This window comes from Pseudophryne corroboree, chromosome 3, assembly GCF_028390025.1.
Source record: "Pseudophryne corroboree isolate aPseCor3 chromosome 3, aPseCor3.hap2, whole genome shotgun sequence".
NCBI lineage: Eukaryota > Metazoa > Chordata > Amphibia > Anura > Myobatrachidae > Pseudophryne > Pseudophryne corroboree.
In genome coordinates, this window is record NC_086446.1 from 223,754,062 (window position 1) to 223,776,799 (window position 22,738).

Here is a 22,738-nt window from a genome sequence, read left to right on the forward strand (position 1 = left end):
GTTTTGGTTCATTACCTCACCACTTTTTCTTGCCTATTTTCCTCCTCTCAAAGTATGTCCGTCTCCTTGGGCACAGTTTTCCTAGACTGAGTCTGCAGGAGGGGTATAGAGGAAAGGAACCAGCATACTGAAGAATTTTAAAGTGCCATGGCTCCAATGGACTCCATCTATACCCCATGGTACTAAGACCATCCCAGTATCTCCTACTGACTAGGAAAAAAGGAATTACCGGCAGGTATTAAATTCCTATTTTTGTGGTGGCATACACACTTGCCAATACCGCGAACGAAGGGGAGGTGGTGGTGGGGGGGGGTTTGGAGCGGGGGCCATGCTGCATTCGGCAGTATGGTATTGTCAACAACATCCCCAGATTGATCTGCATGTCTGGACGACAGGTGATGTTGTTGACAATCCGCAGGAGCGTTGTTGACAATCCGCAGGAGCGTCGTGGACAATATAGGGCATACACACTGGACGATATGAACAATATGTTGTTCCGAAATGTCGGAAATGGGCATAGCGTTCATAATATCGTCTAGTGTGGACCTAGCATTAAACAGATCCCAAGTCATTTAAATATTTTAATGACCTCTGCTGAGCGCAGCAGGCCCCCCTTCATCTCACCTGCTGTCCGGAGCAAAGGAGAGGAGTGCAGTTAGAGAGAGTGAATCACTCACTGTTGCCCAAAAGGAACTGCTGTGCTGCAAGGAACTACAGTATGTGCTACAGCAGCTCCGATGGACTCTGCATCTCCGTGGTTAAAAGGAGCTGCAGCGATCCCCGAGGACAAAGCAGGCTGGGGGAGTCTCTGGGAACAGTACTGGGACCCCCCTCTGCGTGCGTTGCACAGCAGCAGGGTAGCAGAGCAGAGAGAGCGCCTCTCCAGCACGGGGCCTCCCTGCTTTGTATACTCAGCTGCGTTGGTTGCGTCGGCCCTGGCTATATGAAGTATACATGGTGGAAGGGGTTATGGTTACAGAAACATGGGAAACGATTGTGTTTTTGAAAACACAATAAATGAGTGACTACTACCACTATTAGCACTTGTTTGCTTTATGCAAGTAATGGCTGAAACATGCAACATATGTACACTGTACTGCACATTGAGGGCCATTGTGGGCTGTGGGAGAAAATGAAACTCACATGATGTGTTGGAAACTACCTTTTTTCTTTATCTGATAAAAAACATAAATCTTCTAAAATAGCCTTCCATGATTTCCTTGTGTTTCAGACCTTTGTCACTACATTGCTATTTCTTAGTAGTTCAAGGCTTTTTTCCCCTCCCATCTCATGTACTTTACCATGTAGGTACATTCCCAGCTCAATTCCTGTAAACTTTGTAACAGACTACTGCTGCTTTTACAGTGAAGCTGTCCCAATCACCTGTTAAAGGGTAAACGGGCTGACGATTGTATATGTGTGTATTCTGTACCTTTGCAGGAGGTGATTTGGGGAAATAGCCATAAATGGGCAGAAGCTGTAACTGTCTGTAATAGCTATTTTTGCCATATTTCACAGTTTTTAAACAGAGGACCCTCCATTCTTGGTTTGGACATAAAGGCAGAAGAGAATACACGCTTGAAAGGTAAGGTATTTTCACATGTACACAAGATTTCCTTGTATCTACATTTCTTTGAAAAACTAAGATCCTAATTACATTAAGGCACAGTTTCCCAAACGTTGCAGCCCAAATTTTAAGGATATCTATGCTTGTGTCCAGATGGTTAAGTCATTTGCTAAGTAATTCACCTGTGCTCAAACATCGAAATCCTTAAAACCTGCACTGCATACACAATTATTATGGCTATTATAATGTTAAGTTTTGCTTTTTTGTATCAGTTAATTTATTTTTTTCCTGTTATTCTCAATAAGCTAGTCTAATGTTCAACTAGGAAAACACTAGGCTTCTGTAGTAGTCTCACATGATATGTTCCTGTGAGCACATCTGGATATTATAGTATTGTCAACATTTCGTGTTTTTGTGTGTGTGAGCAAAAATAAGCTATGTTGTAATACCATAATTTCCAGTGAGGCTGCTATAAGGCCTTAGCTTAAGTCAGAGGTTCCCAAACTGTGTGCCGTGGCTCCCTGGGTTGCCTCGGGACACTTGCAGGGGTGCCCTGGGTTGGTGGTCCAGGACCAATTCAAATTATTCATGGTCAATATAATAGGCAAAACCAGTGCTGGTGGCTGCCAGTCATAAAATATGTGGCCAAACAGAAGCAAATCTTGTCCCTCACCCCACAACTGACCCAAAGGATGACATATAAATGCGATCTACTTAATGTAATATTTCTTTCTAAATTTCTCAATAAGAAATTTTTGGCCTAGGGGGGGGGGGCGTGAAAAAAATTCTGATATTCTAGGGCGCCGTGATTCAAAAAAGTTTGGAAACCACTGGCTTAAGTAAATCTGCCCCTTAGTTTACTTAAGAGTCTTCAAGATGACCAAATAACCAATATACTAAAATCCACAGTGAGTAAAATGAATAGGAATGTATTTGTATGCAGTTTTTTTTACTTGCATTACAGTAAGAAATAAGTTTGTTAAATTAACTTCCCTGTTGTCCCAGACATTAGGGAGTGTGGTCACTTATGGCAGACATCGGAGACAAAACCATGGAGGGGAACTATATTGTTTTGTGGGCGCCCTCCGGAGCTTTTTAATTGTCGTCCCTCTTTGGGCGTTGCCACTTGTACCAGACAAAACGGCTAAACCCATCTGAAGTCCTGGTTAGGGCGAACAAACTCCCGTTTGAGCACCCAAACCACGAAGTTTTCACACATTTCAGCTCGTACCTCAGGAGGCTGCGAGCTGAAATGAACCAACAATTGAATTGCTTCATTGGACGCCATCTAGTGGCAGCCGGGGGAAAACAATTGAATTTCCCCATTTTGGGCTTCTATTTTTCTCCGTCTAAACGGGACTGTTTAGAAACCCAAATAATTGTCCCACATCAGTTGTGTTTGTGCACCAACTCATAGCGCTCCAAACAGACAGGGTTTAGCTGCGTAAAACATCTAAAATCGTCTAAAGTCCTGCTTTGGGCATCCAAAAACCTGTTTGCTTGCCTGAAGTGCTGACCTTAGTAGGCTGCAAGAAGAAATATCAGCCCCACAGCTACTAGGCACTAAACAGAACAACAAATTAATTCCTCCATTTTGCACCCCCTAGTGGTAGCCGTGGGGGAAAACAATTGAAACAGCCCCTATACAGTATGTCTTTAAACAGTATGGGCGGTAAAAGATCTTGTGGTTGGCTGATCTCTGGTAGTGCTATCACTTATAATAACTTGGGGAAATAGGGACTGATCTTCCCTCCCTAATGGCGACCTGACGTCTGTACTAGAATATTGGTGTAGTTAATAGAAGTTATATATATTCATTATTTTTACAAGTTTCTTATTTTTAGGTGGTTGGTACCCTTTAATGTTTATATTACATTAACAGATTTGTGTCATTACCACTTGTGCTTGGTTTGTTGTTTTATAGTAATTTCTTTGTAAGAAGTCAGATTCACTGTTGAAAGCATATGCATAATATAAAATTAAACATTTTGTAAACTTTCAAGAATCTAAAGGCAGTCTGCTGGTACTGAAAAGGTACAGTACACTTAGTATTCCAACTGGACTAGGTCCTTTGATTTACTGTACAGTACTCAGAACCTAGTCAAATATTGAACAACTTCACTTCCTAATTGTCCATTTCGCTATTCTTAGGGCGAGTGAGGATTCGCTTTATTTAATAGCAGGGCCGTTTATTCGCCTAGGCGAAAAATTCAGCAGGAGCAAAAAACATGCGGATCGGCAAATCCACATGATTTCTCACCTGCGCCGGCAAAAACATAGGCCATTTTCGCTGATGCCTTTTCATCAAAAAAAGGTGAAAAGGCATTGGCAAATATGCCTTAAAAACGGATGAAAATGGTCCGCAATTGAATAGGCAGGGGGCGAAATAAACAGCTCTGAGATTACCGGAGCTAATTGAATACCCCCATAGTATTGCAATTTGTTATTTTAAATACAACATAATCCTGATGAATACATAAGGATTTACACCATGTCAGTTGAGTGAAATTCCTGCTGTTTATTTTGGACACTGTAATTGCTGTCTAAAGTTGCTGACCATTCTATGGCGGAGGAAGACTAGTTATAGGGGAGTGGGTCTGAGCTGGTACACTGAGCATTTATTTTTGCAGTTATCAAAGTTATTCTGTATTGTTTTATCTGAGTAAAGTATAGTAGATATCACAGGTGTGGATCATTAGCTATACAAGCAAAAAGTCTACAGTCAATAGATCGACCTCACAAGGTCAACATGGTCATAATGAGAAAGGTAGAACTGTTAAAAAAAAAAAAAAAAAAAAAAAAAACGACAGGGTCAAAAGGTTGACACATGAAAAGCACAACATGATAAAATGTAGACACAAAAAAGGTCAGCACCACATTTTTAACTGTTTTTCCACGTCTGCTTCGCTGTCACAGCACAGGGAACCCCAATTAGTGTACCGCGTCCCCTTACATTGGCGAACGAAGGGTTACTGTTCCCAGGCGTAGTCCACGTGGATAGTAAAGTATGAAAAATGTGAAAAGAATAAAAAAAAACTCATGTTGACCATGTGTGTGTAGTGTTCACTCTAAAAGTGAAAAGGGGCAGGGCGCCGGACTCCGGGGGCACATGTGCGCGCGCCTGAAATTGGGGGTCGACCACGCAAATGAGGGGGCGTGGCCACGCAAATGAGGGGACGTGGCCACGCCTCCGTCATTTTAGGGGGCGGTGCGGCCCACAGACGCTACTATAGAGAGCGTCTGTGGCCGGCGACGTCACTGTTGGGGGCGTGCCCAGCACCTCCGTCGGTGCTGGGCTTACCCCAGCCCTCTCCCAATGCGTGAATGAATGCCGCGCGCATGCGCACGGCATCTATACACGCCGGGAGGGCAGGGAGCGGGCGGCTGTTCTAGCAGGGGGGGCAGGGCGGGTTTTGCCTGTTAAAAAACGGGCAGGGCGCGGCGCCCTGCTAAAACAGCCTAGAGTGAACACTATGTGTGTTGACCATTTGACCCTGTCAACCATAAGCACTGTTGACCTAAGGACCATGTTGACCTTTTGACTATGTTGACCTATTGACTGTCTATCTAGATCATGGATGGAGAACCTTCGGCCCTCCAGCTGTTGTTGTACAACACATCCCAGCATGCCCTGCAACAGTTTTAGCATGGCCAAATAGCAAAACTCTAGCAAGGCATGCTGGTATGTGTAGTTCAACAACAGCTGGAGGGCCGAAGGATCCCCAGCCTGATCTAGACACTGTAGATCTGTAGCCCAGATATCACTACCTACTTATTAATAAAACAAGTCACAAATGTAGATAAAATGCATTTTAGTAAAAGGCATGTGTCAGTGTAATGAAATATCGGGCGATGAGGGCTTCCAGAACATAGGAAGCCGAGAGATGAATGAACTATTCCGAGTGTTGAGCCTATTCTCTATATTCATCCCCAGCCACACTCAGTGTTGGGTCTGTTGTGTGACCTAAATATGTTAATAGGCTGGTACTCTTTTCTCTTGCATGTAAACAAGCAGTATTGTGTTAATGGTCGTTCTGTACGTTGTTATTATTATTGTGTGAGAAGATGATTCAAAGCATTCCATCAGGTCTTGCATTTCTTCTGTTTTATTTATCGATTTCATTGCTGCATTATGATCTGGAGATTTCCATTCAGATATTTTCTAAATTGAAAATTGCAAATCAATAATAGGGAGGGAAGAAGAAACCCCCCACATGGGGGTATATTTACTAAAGAGCGTTGTGATGTTGCCCATAGCAACCAATCAGATTCAAGCTATTATCTTCTAGAAGGTGCTAGATAAATGATGAGTAGAGTCTTATTGGTAATGCTGGCGGCAGGGGCGTAGCCAGAACTTTGTGGGCCCATTAGCAACATTTTGAAGGGGCCCCTGTCCCAATGCTTCTTGAGTGACACCTCTCCGTAGCAGGTGTTAATTTTAAGCCACATATTAGTTTCCTACTGTAGTTCATTTTCTGAACCATAGTAGAGTCTTAGTTAATGTTATACCCCATAGTTTTGCCCTAGTACATTTTATGATCCCTATTAGTGAAATAGTTCACATTATGTCACATTGCAGGGCTGCCAGTACACAGTATGCAACACAGTAATCCCAATTCATATTACATTACATACAGTGTCCCCAGTTCATATTATGTAACATTATAATGCCCTCCAGTTAATTTTTTACTACATTACAATAAACAGGTCCAGGAACATAAATAGATAAATTGTAGGCCACAAGGCACAGGATTATAAGGGCTCCTATGTACCACCCAATGGTGAAAAATGTATATAACGCATGTAACTTTGAAAGCAAAGGTGGGCCCCCCTAAGCTCAGGGCCAAGTAGCAGCTGCACTCCCTGCACCTATGGTAGCTACGCCCATGGCTGGCGGTCTCTATGTTCTATCCCTGAATATCACGTCATACCAATGTTACATCCCCCCACACAAAAAAAAAAGTCCATGTAATGTTGCTTCTACATTTGCATTGTTTTTCTTTTATTCCTCTCTTGTTCTTGTATTTATTTGTCATATGTTATATATGTAATGTCCCAGAAGAATATCTTGCTAAGTTTTGGAGAAAAATCCACCTTTTTAAAGGGTTCTCAGCACTGTAAAGTTATCCAAATTTCTGTTGATGTGCAGGTGTCCTAGTAAACGCAATCACAGCCTTATAGCCATCAAGATGAGCTCAGATGGAAAGACCAATGAAGGTGATGAGAGCATGGATACAGACAACTCTTCAGGCAGAGAAAATCACACTAAAGATCACAACCTAAATAATCCAGAAATTGAGAGAACACAAAAATCAAATGACATTGTCTATGAAGAAAATAAGTCAACAACAACAAATTTGTCACCAAGTGATCCCACGTCTCCTAATTCTGAAAGCCCAGAACAGAGCCCAGGTCCACTTTCAGATAAAGGAGTTGGAGACCTAAACAATCTAGAAAAAGACAAAACATTAAAACCTTCGTCAGATGACAATAATGCAGACCGTAAAGATGAAGAAAGTAAGTCAACAGCTACAAATTCGTCAACCAGTAATCCGACTTCTCCTAATTCTGGAAGCCAAGAGCCACTTTCAAATGAAGGAGTTGGAACAACATTACATGATAAAGAGACACCGGCATGTGAACATGCACCAGGAGACAGAGAAAGTGATACTGAGTCACCCATGGATGTTGACAATCATGAAATAGAATATGAATCAATCCAGAAGTCAGAAAAAAATTCTGACTGTGAATTAAAAGAAGAACAACAAGAGAGCTGCAGTGGGAAGGATGAAGAACCATCTGGTGACAGTTTTTCTAGTGAAGCTGGAGCATCAGCAAAAAGTATTGAAAGCCAGAGATTACAAACAGTGTCTGGTCACCTTAAGGGAATTGAATTCCCCCTTAAGCCTGGAAATAGGACAGAAGAAATGAGGTAAAGTTTTTCATGCATGCTCCTTAAAATGTCTGCTTGTGTGTGTTCATGATCTTCTTAACCACACTCAGAAATCTTTTATTTATTTATTTTTTTAAATTTAATAAAGTTTAAAAAGTATTGTTAGCAAGAAATATACCTAGGGGGTGTTTTACACCCCTCTTTACCGTTTCCATAGGCCCCCATTGTAAAATGACTTTTCACCCCCTAGTGGTAATAGATCGCAATGGCAGAGCTTTGCTGGAGGGGGAACTATTTTCAGCCCCTAGCACTTTTAGGTCTGGTGCATGCCGCTCACACTGCACTCTGGGGCACGATTTCGTTAGTGATGTCAGCAGTCACAGACCACAACATGGCTCTCAGGGGGCCGCAGCAGGAGGAGGAAGTGCGTTCTGCACTTGTGCAGAACTTAATTCCTCCATAAAAGATGGGAGACACAGTGGGGCAGCACATGCGTATGGGATACGATCTGGTCAAGTAATGCTCTCTAGGCAACGTTCTATCCTATACGTTTATGCAAAGCAAGTGGTTAAATAATAACTTTTACAGTGGGCCAACGAGAAGCTATATAAGTGATGTCTGCTCCAGCTTCTACCCAGATTACTATATTATTTATGTGCACAGTAACATGCATCATAAAGGATTTATTACCCATTTACAGCACAAAGCATTGTTGCTTCAGTTGATATTTTAAAAATACTAGTTACCTGCCGCCTAAATGACAGGAAAACATAACCGTAATGTCAGTGCTGTCAGTTGTGCACGGCTGAATGGCGCAACACTCGTATTGTTGTGGGTGTATGGGATCTACTCAGGCGCTTCTTTGAACTTCAGCAAGCCAAATATGATGTGGGTACCCTAGTCACTCTGGTTGATACAGCAGGAAAGTTTGTATGTCATACGTATGGCGTTGGTCACTGTGTGAGTGGCATTTGCGTGCATTTGGAAGGTAATTGGTAACAAGGAAAAAAGGTCAATTCGTATATTCGCAATTAAAGATGAATCGTGAGGTAATGGGTGGCAATGGAGAGAAAAGCAGTTCACATTTATGCAATTTGAAAGTAAATGCAATACATTTATTGATAATAAAGTACACTTGGTGCCCACCTAATGTCTATGTACAAAAATGAGAGGTACAAGTGAAGAGCTGGTGTGCCTGGGATATTCTTAATACCCACAAGGTGGGGATATTGGATTAGCACAGAAATTCAAAGAGATATTTTGCATATTTCGGTAATAAAAAGTATAATCAACATAAAAATTAAAGAGGTGGCACTCTTAAATGTTCATAAAAACTGGATCGTACCCCAAGTGGATAGGAGGAGCCGCAGATGTTAAAGTATGCAGAGTACCCGGTATACCCTGCATAGGCTCCTAGCCTTAAACCATATGGGATGTTGTCCAGGGTCCAGCGGTGTGTAGTCCAAATGGTGTAGGTAAGTAGGACCAACGCATTTCGAGACCTCCAGTGTCTCTCTTCTTCAAGACTTGCGATTACCAGTTCAAACTGGGTCCTTTTTATTGTGGTCTGTTAGTGAAAACGCGGTGATTGGCGTCTGTTACCACTCACTTCCGGTATTAGGGGCAGGAAGTAAGAAAAACAAACATTGGTTGTTTTTTTCTTTCTTCTTTTCTTCTTCCCTTTTTGTCCAGTATAGTGAGAAGGGAGAGGCGGTTTAGGCATCCTTAGCAAGTGGGCATATGGAAAAGAGGGTTTTAAACATCTGTTTTTTGCTTGTGGGCAGCACTGTTTAGAAACAGGAAGTGGTCCATCGGCCATTTTGTGGGGGATGTGTGTCCGCATTTGAACAGTGAAGGGCTATGTGAAGGCAGCCATTTTCTTGAAGTAATAATAGAAAGAAGGTTTTCTTTCATCCGAATTTTTTTTTTTTTTTTAAAAACTCCATTAGTTTGATGGTGGATTATAATGCCATGTTAAGAGAAAGGAGGGGAAATAATATGAAGACAGTTTTTTTTTTTCATCAGTGTGCATATTTTGACATGTAGATGACATGATCAAAACAGTGCATATTATTTACTCCAGATAGGGAATCATATGGTAGCAGGAAGTGTTGGAAATGTGAATGTGTGTAGCAGATGTATTACAGGAACCATTTGATTTCAAAGTCATGATTCAGTCCAGATGGTTCTAGAGTATGACGTTTGTATATGGTCGTTATCTCTGTACGGGCCAGATTATTTTCTACATTTTTGTTTCGCCATGTGGGTTTGATGGGGGGGGGGGGGGGTGCAGATATAACATGTGCAGAGAGAGTATGATTTAGGTGGGGGGTGATAAAACAGAAATCTAAAATGCAGTGTAAATATAATGCAGCCAGTTTTTACCCTGCACAGAAACAATATAACCCACCCAAATCTAACAGTCTCTGCACATATTGTATCTGCCCCCCTGCACTGCACATGGTTTTGACCATCTGCTAACACATTTGCTGCTATGATCAGGTCTGAATTAGACCCATTATCCCCAAGTATCCTACCTTCATGTACAAGAAAGCGGCTAACTTAAAAAACCCTTTAGTACGCAGCACATTTCCCACTAAATCGTCAAACCCGATCAGGACCAAAGATGTGGCTGCTGCCTCAGATCAAGACATGTAAAAAGCAACACCACCAAATACATGGACATTGAAACTGATGGCACAAAACTAAAAATAAGAAACTTCATCACATGCAACAGCACAAATGTCATTTATGCGATCGCATGCACCTGCAATAAAACCTACATAGGGAGGATATCAAGATCTTTCAAGACACATTTGGGAGAACATAAACATCAGAAAAGGCCTAACCACTCATAATCTCTCAGAACATTTCCAAACTCACCATCAATGCTCAACGGATCATATCAAATATTTCTGAGGATTACAAACCATCAAACCCACATGGCAAAACAAAAATGTAGAAAATAATCTGGCCCGCACAGAGATAAAGACCATACACAAACTTCATACTCAGTCTAGAACCATTTGGACTGAACCAAGACTTTGAAATCAAAAGTTCCTGTAATACATGTGCTGCACACATTCACATTTCCAACACTTCCTGCTACCATAATATGCACAGTTTTGAGCATATCATTGTCACTCTCTGCGAAGATTGAGGTTCCGACAACCAAGCTTGAGCTGGGAGGACGGCTGACTGTGTAGGAAGTAAACGAGGTGGTTAAATGTAATTCTTACTCATGAGGTGGAGGCCTAGTAGGTGTATAGTTGGCTTTTGAGCAGAAGAAAGAGTGAGGACTCTGTAGGAGGTTAACTGTATCTTTAATGAAGAAACAAATGTACACCGATACTTGAGGAATTGAAAGACACGGGAAAAGAACTGTAGTCAATGATTAAACGATTTGAGGAATGGAGCTGAAGATCACTGGTATTTGAGGAACTGAAAAACTGTGGTTTATGATTGGTAGACAAGGCTGAAGGAGGTTGGATTTTGAAGGTCTGAAAGACTGTGGCTTGTGACTGGTAGACGAGGTTGTAGGAGACTGGTTTTGAAGACCTGAAAGACTGTGGCTTGAGCTTGGAGAGCGAGGCTGAAGAACTCAGATTCTGACGAAACGAAGACTGTGGCTTGGGCTTGGAAAGCGAGGCTGAAGAACTCAGATTCTGAAGAAACGAAGACTGTGGTTTGGGCTAGCGAGACGCCTGCTGGAACCACCGTTTAGAACCCGAAGCCCCTTAACGACCGGGAGCCCGTGAGCGCCTCCACGAGTGGCGACTGGTTTAAGCGACAGGACAACAGCAGCGATAGGTCACGGAGTGATGATAGCAACCGAAACCGGGGAACCAGGAGCAGCCTGGGAGCACAGAGCTGGAGCACCTTTCACAGGAAAGTAACTTGAAGCACTGGCACTCTCTCCCTGAGCCTGCTCCTTTTTTATAAGGGAAGACTGCACCGGATTGGCTGGAAGCAGAGTGTGAATTCAATTGGCAGATCTCTGGTCTCCAACATGGCCACCCCCAGCCCTGGGGACATTCTCAGCTGCAGCTCTTTAGCTAACCCTGCTCCAGCCCCGACTTCCTGAAACAGAGTCACCGCCAGAGGTCTTTGATGCAGCGACTACCCACCGCAGCGCCTGGCTCACCAGCCCCCGACCTCCGGAAACCATACACGCGCCCAAGGACCCGCTGCAAGCAGCTCCCCGCCGTTGCAGCCGTGCCAACCACTGGGATGGCAACCCCCGGGACACCGCACTGGAGGTAAGGTTCTGGATACTGACAATCATCTATATGTCAAAATATGTACACTGATGGAAAAATTTTTTTTTTTTTTTGCTCTATCATATCTTCATACTATTTCATCTCCTTTCGCTTCACATCGCAATATAACCCACCATCGAACTAATGGGGTTTTAAAAAGAACAAATGTGCATAAAAGAAAACCTTCTTTCTTTTACTTCAAGAAAATGGCTGCCGCATGGCCCTTCACTGTTCAAAATGAGGACACATATCCACAACAAAATGGCTGACAGACTACTTCCTTTTTCTAAACAGTGCTGATCACAAGCAAAAAAAAGATGTTTGAAACCCAATTTTCCTAATGCCCACTTGCTCATGGATACCTAAACTGCCTCCCCCTGCTCACTATACTAGAAAAGTGGGAGAAAAGAAGAAAGAAAAAAAGCAACAATATTTTTTTTATTTAATTCTTGCTTCCTGCCCCTAATATCGGAAGTGATCGGTAACAGACGCCAATCACCTTGTTTTCACGAACAGACCACAATAAAAAGGACACAGTTTGAACAGGTAGTCACAAGACTTGAAGAAGAGAGACTGGCGTTGTCCCTACTTACCTACACCATTTGGACTACACACCGCTGGACCCTGGACAACATCCCATATGGTTTAAGGCTAGGAGCCTATGCAGGGTATACACAGGGTACTCTGCATTCTTTAACACCTGCGGCTCCTATCCACTTGGGGTACGTTCCAGTTTTTATAAACATTTAAGAGTGCCACCTCTTTAATTTTTATGTTTGATTATGCTTTTTATTACCTAAATATGCAAAATATCTCTTTGAATTTCTGTGCTAATCCAATATCCCCACTTTGTGGGTATTAAGAATATCCCAAGCACACCAGCTCTTCACTTGTACCTTTCATTTTTGTACATGGACATCGGGTGGCCACCAAATGTTTTTTATTATCAATAAATGTATTGCATTTACTTTCAAATTGCATAAATATGAACTGCTTTTCTCTCCATTGCCACCCATTACCTCACGATTCATCTTGAATTGCGAATATATGAATCAACCTTTTTTCCTTGTTACCAATTACCTTCCAAATGCACGCAAATGCCACTCACACAGTGACCAACGCCATACGTATGACATACAAACTTTCTTGCAACACTCGTATTGCTCTGTCAGACACCATCTAGTGGCCGCCGACGCGTCAAACCCTTGAATTACCCCATTATGGTGAGGAGCAGCGGCAGACATTATTATATAGGATTGTTGGTGTAGTACTAAAATGCTGCTGTTATTAGATTCCCATTGGTTCTGTAGCTGTTTATCCTACATCATCCTTAAAGCCTAGAACACAGTGGGGCTGCTGCAGAGGGAGCTCTATGGCAGTCTTCATACTGTCTTGTGTACAGTCATTCTACACATGCCAGGATATTACATGCACACACTGTGTCTTACGTAGACTTGCATAGTTCTGAGATTAAAGTCTGCCTGCACTCGGAGATGATAGGGGAGGTTATGTTTAAGGCAGGTCATGTACAGTTGGGCGCGTTTGCTTAATTGCAAATAGATGCAGAAGGACAGCCAGACGTATTTCTCTTTCATCCACTAGGGGACACTGGAGATCTCAGACAGCTGGAGGGTGTGAAGGATGCAGACTGGAGGTAGCACAATATAATAAAAAAATTCATGAACAGCTGGCTCCTCCCCTTTCACGCCCCCTAATCCCTCCAGTTTGAAAAATTGTGCTGGCAGTAACAGCACAAGAAAGGAGCCCTTGCTCCCTAAGAGAATCATTTTAATTTTTTATTTAAACTATTGAGCTGACCCAGCCTAGTTGATAGGGCGGTGAAAACTCCCATAAACTGTGATAACAGTTTACGTGAGACAAAGATCCCGGTGGAAGGGATCGGCATCTCGCGCAGAGGATCTGGATCAGAGAGCTGTGAGTACTTTCATTAGAGGCGTGCAGGCTTGCAGCAATGTAGCTTAATTCCCTTACAGGCGTTAGTGCTTATTCTCCAACAGACAGACTATTCCTTTAAGGGTCATGTGCAGGCAGGGCGGCAGGCAGTCCGTACTACTGAGCGACGCTTACAGCGCGGTCGGCGGGGAGATGCTCTGATGAAGGGGGAGCATCAAAGAGCCGCCACGGCTAAGGGGGACTTGGCCAGGGGAAATACAAGGAGGCGCTCATAGGTATAGTGAGTGCGCGGCTTCGTACAAGGCGTGTCTCATGAGTATAGTAAGCGTGGCAGCAGCAGTCATTTCCACACAGTGGAGACACAGGCTACGATGTGAATACAAAAATTCAGTGGCGGCCATTTTAGGCTGTCAGTGAGGCATGCAGTTGTAACGGGCGGTTGTGACAGGACGGTCCCGTACGAAAGCACTCGCCGCTTTCGCGTCCCGTCTCCTGCGCACAGATTGGAAGGTTTGGTCACACGAGGCCTGACCACATAGGGGATTCCCGCTTACCGTCAGTAACCGCCTGTTACTGACTCCACCCACTGCGCTGTGGGCGGGTTTATGCTGCCACCACCAAACTCCTAACCTGCCGTGGCGTTTGGAACCACTGTTCTGCTCTGTATGTACCGACGCACTGCCTTACCACACCTGTGTGGTGTTGACGAATCCCCACTAGCCACTTGCTAGGCCTCTGCCGGTAGCTGGCGGAAGGCGGAACTTGGAGACGTTAGGTGCTCCCTGGACAGCCGGAGGACGGGCTATGTTTGGCATAACCCTGTAGGTCACAAGATGACGCGGTCTTCTTGAGGCAAATGGTGTTTATTTGCAATAGTTCTAAAGAGAACTCTTCCCTATTGCTAGGGGCAACAGCATACAGCAAGATGTTCCAGCAGAATAAGATGGTACAACTACAAATCTGGAGGCATGCAGGCCTCCTTTTTATGTCAAATTTCCACACAGTACCACAGGGGAGGTAAGCCCTCCCTGTCTTCTCCAACCAATCAGGATAACTTAGAAAATACAAGTAAATAAATTACATTTCAAAAGGAGATAAGTGCAATAAAACAATATCCTCCTTCCTGTGACACAGACAACGTTTGGTATCAGATTAACATTCACTATTGATAAATTTATCACATAGCTTCAAAATACAAATGTTTCTGTCTCAGTCACATCTCCAGGCAAACCCAGTGTTTGAGATTACAACAGGAAAGGCTGCAACACATCAAACAGTCTTCCTTCCTGCATCTGCCATTCAGGGTTCGTATATCAATTAAATCAGGTACATGAAACAGGTTCCAAGCCCATAGACCCCGTGATTAGCATCTTTACACATCAAAAGGTTTTGTCATTCACACCTCTCTTCTAGGACAGGGCCATTAGCATGCCACTTCCTACTGACAGGAGATGATTATTCAGACATTGATAACAGTAAGTGCATCTTCCCCTTTAAAATACAGGTGACCATATCTTGAATATAAAATAAATACAGTAAAACATGCATTCCTGCAATTGTGCACAGTGCACTACATAGGACATGTTAAGACACATCATTAAACAAACTTTTAAACAGTCCGCGCCCAGCGCCGTAAGTACTTTTATCAGTGACGCCAAACGCCCATTGTCCCTTAATATGGCGCTGGGCACGAGGGGTAACCCCTTCAGTGCCGCAGCGGCCATTGTCCTCGTGGGCTGGGGGTCTCTCCGGCCACAGCGGTCTTCCGTGAGAGGGAGGTCTCATTAGGTTAATGTAGAGGAGGGCAGTCAGAGCAAGCGACAAAGCTCCTGTAAATTTATTATTATTATTATTCTTACTAGCACTGGCTGCGGAGACAGAATGATGAGTTTTATAAGCAAAAACCACTGCTGAAAAAGATCTCTATGGAAAATAATTATATATATATATATATATATTTGTGTATGTATATATTTAAACAAATAGTTCCAGCTGTGCAACTCCAGTGTTCATTGCTCTCTATTTCCCTACGGTCTTTCTCCTCATGCTCTAATAGGGTGAAAGTACTGCTGTTAGGTGGGTCTTTGTCTTTACCATGTCTTAAGCACCAACCAAGACCACAAAAATTTGCTACATATGTTCAAAGTGTGGCCAAAAGAATGTTGTAGCTCTGGGGTGTGGGACACATGCTTGGGAATGGATGCTCAACCTGGGAGCAGTGGTACGTCCGGGTCATGGGAACATACCCTGGCAGATATTTCTAAGGAAATAGCGGAATCCCGCAAGCAACATTTAGAATGGGCTGCGGGTTTTTCCAAGACTATGGTGGAATTTCTAATTAGAATTACTCCACCCGCACAGGTACAAAACAATGTGCAGAAAACAGTTGAGACCCCTCCCTGTACTACAAGTGTAGTCGGTTGAGGAGGAGGGTCTCAAAGAGGAAGATGAGGAGGGAGAGTCTGTACAGGTGTTAATTGAGGTAGATCCTCAGGAGGAGGATACTGAGGTCAAAGGTTTAGAAGAATCCCTTATTGAAGAGGTAAAACAGGTCCCTAACTTCTAGGAAGAAGAGGTTAAGGAACCTGAGGTCTTTGCTGTTTGCGGTTTCTGAGACTCAAATAGATCAATGTTTCTGATTCCTCAGACTCCCCAGGATCAGATGGGAGAGGCATGGAAGCAGCCATATAGATGTTCCCACATTCCCAAACCGTTCACAGCTAATTACCCACTACCCAGGGGTGTCATGTCTAAGTGGAAGGTCCCGCAGATTGTGGACACCTCACTGGCTAGACTGTCTAAGAAGACAATCTTACCTATTCCAAATGGGACTACACTAAAGGATGTGTTATATCGTAAGTTAGATATGACACTGAAATCTATCTTTGTGGCTGCTGGAGCATCACACAGACCTACGATTATCAGCACTTGGGTGAACAAGGCTATTGTTGCATGTGCTGGTCAAATTGTTTACAGGGGCGGAAGATAACAGCCAGTAAGAAATAGTTTGACTAGCCAAGCCTATCTGAGAGTTGGCCATATATATTTGCCAAGCTACAAAGGATGCTAGCAGGATAGCGTCACGCATCTCGGCTTTATTGGCCAGAAGGATTCTGTGGCTCACAGAATGGCAAGTGGATTCAGATTCTAAGAAGGCAGTGGAGGCGATCCCCTTTGTAGGGGAGGCTTTATTTGGTCCGGAATTAGATAAGTGGATTTCACAGGCAGCAGTAGGAAAATCTACTTTTCTGTCTACCTCGTATCCTAAAACTACGCCATCGGTCAGAAGAATTTACTCAGGTCCAGTGTTCAACACTTTTAGGTCTCAGTCCTGTCGTGCTAGAGGAAGAGGTTTTGGCGGTCAAGCCCGTGGAAACAGAGGCAGAGGCCAGTCCACAGCCAGAAAACAGGACTCTAACCCAGCTGACAAGACCGTGGCATGACGGTCTCCCAGCTCACCTTGGATCAGATGCCTCTGACGAAGGACCTGGATGTCCGAAAAGCTTCAGGCTGTGTGAGCTGTTACGTTGGTCTGGTCGGGTGAGCTGCAAACGGTCCCTCTCTGTGAAATAGTCCGGATCTGTTCCATTTAGGGGGTATCCGTGTTATCTGCTGTGTCCCCAAGCTGAGAACCATCTACCATTTTTATGGTTATATGCTGTTATTTAATTCATATATTGTGAGTGCATAATTGTTAATAAATACCTTGATTTTAATTTATGGCATTATTGCACTATGAAGTCTCTTTCTATTTTGAGATCCAACGTCTTCTACTGATTGTGGCATTATAAAGAACCAATACTGCCTGAAAATCCCTCCATATATTTGAAGTCAAATTCGTGGTACCATCTTCTCTACCATTGAAGGAGGAGAAAAAGAATATTATCACATGTATGTGTTTGCGCTTATTTGAGAAAATACTCTCTTTTTGTTATCTATATAGACATATCCATGAGTGTGTGGGAGTGTCGGTACGCGTGTGTCGGCATGTCTGAAGCGGAAGGCTCTTCTAAGGAGGAGGTGGAGCAGATGATTGTGGTGTCTCCGTCAGCAACGCCGACACCTGATTGGTTGGATATGTTGAATGTTTTAAATGCAAATGTGTCGTTATTACATCAGAGATTGGACAAAGCAGAGTCCAGGGATAGAACAGGAAGTCAATCCATGGCTTTGACTGTGTCACAGGGCCCTTCAGGGTCTCAGAAACGTCCCCTGTCCCAAGTAGCAGACACTGATAACGACACGGATTCTGACTCCAGTGTCGACTACGATGATGCGAGGTTACACCCAATGGTGGCCAAAAGTATTCATTATATGATTATTGCAATAAAGGATGTTTTACATATCACAGATGACCCCTCTGTCCCTGACAAGAGGGTACACATGTTTAAGGAAAAGACACCTGAGGTAACCTTTCCCCCATCTCATGAGCTGAACGCGTTATTTGAAAAGGCTTGGGAAACTCCAGACAAGAAACTGCAGATTCCCAAAAGAATTCTTATGGGAATCCTCACCCAGGGTGGACAAGGCGTTAACGCGCTTGTCCAAAAAGATGGCGCTACCGTCTCCAGACACGGCAGCCCTCAAGGATCCTGCTGATCGCAGACAGGAAACTACCTTAAAATCAATTTATACACATACGGGTGCCTTGCTCAGACCGGCAATAGCGTCGGCTTGGGTTTGTAGCGCTGTTGCGGCTTGGACGGATACTTTGTCAGCTGACATTGATACCCTGGATAGGGATACCATTTTATTGACCTTAGGTCACATTAAAGACGCAGTCTTATATATGAGAGACGCTCAGAGAGACGTTGGTCTGCTAGGTTCGAGAGCCAACGCCATGGGGATTTCTGCTAGGCGAGCCCTGTGGACCCGCCAATGGACGGGTGATGCCGACTCAAAGAAGCATATGGAAGTTTTACCTTACAAAGGTGAGGATTTATTTGGGGAAGGTCTCGCGGACCTGGTTTCCACAGCTACCGCTGGTAAATCTACTTTTTCTCTGACGTCCTAGTGGATGCTGGGAACTCCGTAAGGACCATGGGGAATAGCGGGCTCCGAAGGAGGCTGGGCACTCTAGAAATATTTCAGACTACCTGGTGTGCACTGGCTCCTCCCACTATGACCCTCCTCCAAGCCTCAGTTAGAATTCGTGCCCGGCCGAGGTTGGATGCACACTAGGGGCTCTCCTGAGCTCTTAGAAAGAATAGACTTAGGTTTTTTATTTTCAGTGAGACCTGCTGGCAACAGGCTCACTGCAGCGAGGGACTAAGGGGAGAAGAAGCGAACTCGCCTGCTTGCAGCCGGATTGGGCTTCTTAGGCTACTGGACACCATTAGCTCCAGAGGGATCGACCGCAGGCCCAGTCCTTGGTGTTCAGTCCCGGAGCCGCGCCGCCGCCCCCCTTACAGAGCCAGAAGCAAGAAGATGGTCCGGAAAATCGGCGGCATGAAGACTCTGTCTTCACCAAGGTAGCGCACAGCACTGCAGCTGTGCGCCATTGCTCCTCTCACACTTCACACTCCGGTCACTGAGGGTGCAGGGCGCTGGGGGGGGGGCGCCCTGAGGTAGCAATAATAACACCTTGGCTGGCTAAAATACCTCAATATATAGCCCCAGAGGCTATATATGAATTAAATACCCCTGCCAGAATTCCATAAAAAGCGGGAGAATAGGCCGCGAAAAAGGGGCGGAGCCTATCTCCTCAGCACACTGGCGCCATTTTTCCCTCACAGCTCGGCTGGAAGGAAGCTCCCTTGCTCTTCCCTGCAATATACAGTAACAGTAAGAGGGAAAAGAGAGGGGGGGCATTAAATTTGGCAGTATATATACATATATTATACGAAAAGCAGCTATTAGGGACATAACTCAGTTAGTCCCTGTATATATATAGCGCTCTGGTGTGTGCTGGCATACTCTCACTCTGTCCCCCCAAAGGGCTTTTTGTGGGTCCTGTCCTCTGTTGAGCATTCCCTGTGTGTGTGGGGTGTGTCGGTACGGCTGTGTCGACATGTTTGATGAGGATAATGAGGTGGAGGCGGAGCAGATGCATTTTGAAGGGACGTCACCCCCTGCGGGGCAGACACCCGAGTGGATGAACTTATGGAAAGAAATGAGTGCACGTATAGATTCTTTACATAAGAAATTTGACGACATGCCAAATGTGGGACAGCCGGGATCTCAGCTCGTGCCTGTCCAGGTGCCTCAGGGGTCGTCAGGGGCTCTAAAACGCCCGCTACCTCAGTTTGCAGACCCGGATGTCGACACGGATACTGATAACAGTGTCGACGACGATGAGTCAAACCTAATGCCTGTCAGGGCCATTCACTGCATGATTGAGGCAATGAAAGAGGTGTTAAACATTTCTGATTTACATCCAGGTACCACAAAAAAGGGGTATTATGTTTGGGGAGAAAAAACTACCCGTAGTTTTTCCCCCATCAGATGAACTAAATGAAGTGTGTGAAGAAGCGTGGCTTTTCCCTGATAAAAAATTTGTAATTCCTAAGAAGGTACTAATGGCGTTCCCTTTCCCGCCAGAGGATAGGTCACGTTGGGAAACACCACCTAGGGTGGATAAAGCGCTCACACGTTTGTCAAAAAAGGTGGCACTACCCTCTCAGGATACGGCCGCCCTTAAGGAGCCTGCTGATAGAAAGCAGGAGGCAATCCTGAAGTCTGTATACACACACTCAGGCATTATACTTAGACCAGCTATTGCGTCAGCTTGGATGTGCAGTGCTGCCGCTGCATGGTCAGAAAAACTGTCAGAAAATATTGACACACTAGACAGAGACACTATTCTGCTAACGATTGACCATATAAAAGATTCAGTCTTATATATGAGAGATGCACAGAGGGAAATTTGCCGGCTGGCATCTAAAGTAAGTGCATTGTCTATCTCTGCTAGGAGATGCTTATGGACTCGTCAGTGGACGGGAGATGCAGATTCCAAGAGGCACATGGAAGTTTTGCCTTATGAAGGGGAGGAATTATTTGGGGATGGTCTCTCCGACCTAGTTTCCACAGCAACGTCTGGGAAGTCAGCATTTTTACCCCATGTTCCCTCACAGCCTAAGAAGGCGCCATTTTATCAGGTTCAGTCCTTTCGGACCCAGAAAAGCAAGCGTGGAAAAGGAGGGTCTTTTCTGTCTAGAGGCAGAGGTAGGGGAAAAAAGGCTGCAACAGACAGCAGGTTCCCAGGAACAAAAGTCCTCCCCCGCTTCCTCTTCCAAGTCCGCCGCATGACGGTGGGGCTCCACAGGTGGAGCCAGGTACGGTGGGGGCCCGCCTCAGAAATTTCAGCGATCAGTGGGCTCGCTCACAGGTGGATCCCTGGATCCTTCAAGTAGTATCTCAGGGATACATGCTGGAATTCGAGGCGGCTCCACCCCACCGGTTCCTAAAATCTGCCTTGCCGATTGCTCCCTCAGACAGGGAGGCGGTGCTAGCGGCAATTCACAAGCTGTATTCCCAGCAGGTGATAATCAAGGTACCCCTACTTCAACAAGGCCGGGGTTACTATTCCACACTATTTGTGGTACCGAAGCCGGACGGTTCGGTGAGACCCATTTTAAATTTGAAGTCCTTGAACATGTACATAAAAAAATTCAAGTTCAAGATGGAATCGCTCAGGGCGGTTATTGCAAGCCTGGACGAGGGGGATTACATGGTTTCCCTGGACATCAAGGATGCTTACCTGCATGTCCCCATTTACCATCCTCACCAGGAGTACCTCAGATTTGTGGTACAGGATTGCCATTACCAAATCCAGACGCTGCCGTTTGGACTCTCCACGGCACCAAGGGTATTTACCAAGGTTATGGCGGAAATGATGATACTCCTTCGAAGAAAGGGAGTTTTAATTATCCCGTACTTGGAGGATCTCCTAATAAAGGCACGGTCCAAAGAACAGTTGTTGGTGGGAGTAGCACTATCTCAGGAAGTGCTGAACCAGCACGGCTGGATTCTGAATATCCCAAAGTCACAGCTGGTCCCGACGACAGGTCTACTGTTCCTGGGGATGATTCTGGACACAGTCCAGAAAAAAGTGTTTCTCCCGGAGGAGAAAGCCAGGGAGTTGTCTTCTCTAGTCAGAGACCTCCTGAAACCAAAACAGGTATCGGTGCATCACTGCACGCGGGTCCTGGGAAAGATAGTAGCTTCTTACGAAGCAATTCCATTCGGCAGGTTCCATGCCAGAATCTTTCAGTGGGACCTGTTGGACAAGTGGTCCGGATCGCATCTTCAGATGCATCGCTTGATAACCCTGTCTGCAAGAACCAGGGTGTCTCTTCTGTGGTGGCTGCAGAGTGCTCATCTTCTGGAGGGTCGCAGATTCGGCATTCAGGACTGGGTCCTGGTGACCACGGATGCCAGCCTGCGAGGCTGGGGGGCAGTCACAAAGGGAAGAAACTTCCAAGGACTATGGACAAGTCAGGAGACTTCCCTTCACATAAATATTCTGGAACTAAGGGCCATCTACAATGCCCTAAGTCAAGCAAAATCCCTGCTCCTACACCAGCCGGTGCTGATCCAGTCAGACAACATCACGGCAGTCGCCCATGTGAATCGACAGGGCGGCACAAGAAGCAGGATGGCAATGACAGAAGCCACAAGAATTCTCCGATGGGCGGAAAATCATGTACTAGCACTGTCAGCAGTGTTCATTCCGGGAGTGGACAACTGGGAAGCAGACTTCCTCAGCAGACACGACCTCCACCCGGGAGAGTGGGGACTTCATCCAGAAGTCTTCCAAATGATTGTACATCAGTGGGGTCGTCCACAGGTGGACATGATGGCGTCCCGCCTAAACAAAAAACTAGAGCGGTATTGCGCCAGGTCAAGAGACCCTCAAGCGATAGCTGTGGACGCTCTGGTGACACCGTGGGTGTACCAGTCAGTTTATGTGTTCCCTCCGCTGCCTCTCATACCAAAGGTATTGAGAATAATAAGAAAGCGAGGAGTAAACACAATTCTCGTGGTTCCGGATTGGCCAAGAAGAACATGGTACCCGGAACTTCAAGAGATGATCTCAGAGGACCCGTGGCCTCTGCCGCTAAGACAAGACCTGCTACAGCAGGGGCCCTGTCTGTTCCAAGACTT

General features: G+C 44.9%; 1 protein-coding gene across 8 annotated transcripts in view; it reads left to right on the plus strand.

The window, feature by feature from the left end:
- PARG (poly(ADP-ribose) glycohydrolase) overlaps positions 1–22,738 on the plus strand; it is a 330,974-nt gene that overhangs the window by 9,254 nt on the left and 298,982 nt on the right. For 3 of the 8 annotated variants that reach the window (XM_063958846.1, XM_063958848.1, XM_063958849.1), the window contains exon 2: positions 1,497–1,585. Coding sequence is in view for 5 of the 8 variants with exons in the window: in XM_063958841.1 (XP_063814911.1) it covers positions 1,519–1,585; positions 6,717–7,499 (850 nt within the window). In the remaining 3 variants the exon portion in view is untranslated. Of the gene's footprint in view, positions 1–1,496; positions 1,586–6,716; positions 7,500–22,738 lie in introns of all 8 variants that reach the window. The other 5 variants (XM_063958841.1, XM_063958842.1, XM_063958844.1 and 2 more) reach the window with 3 other exon arrangements.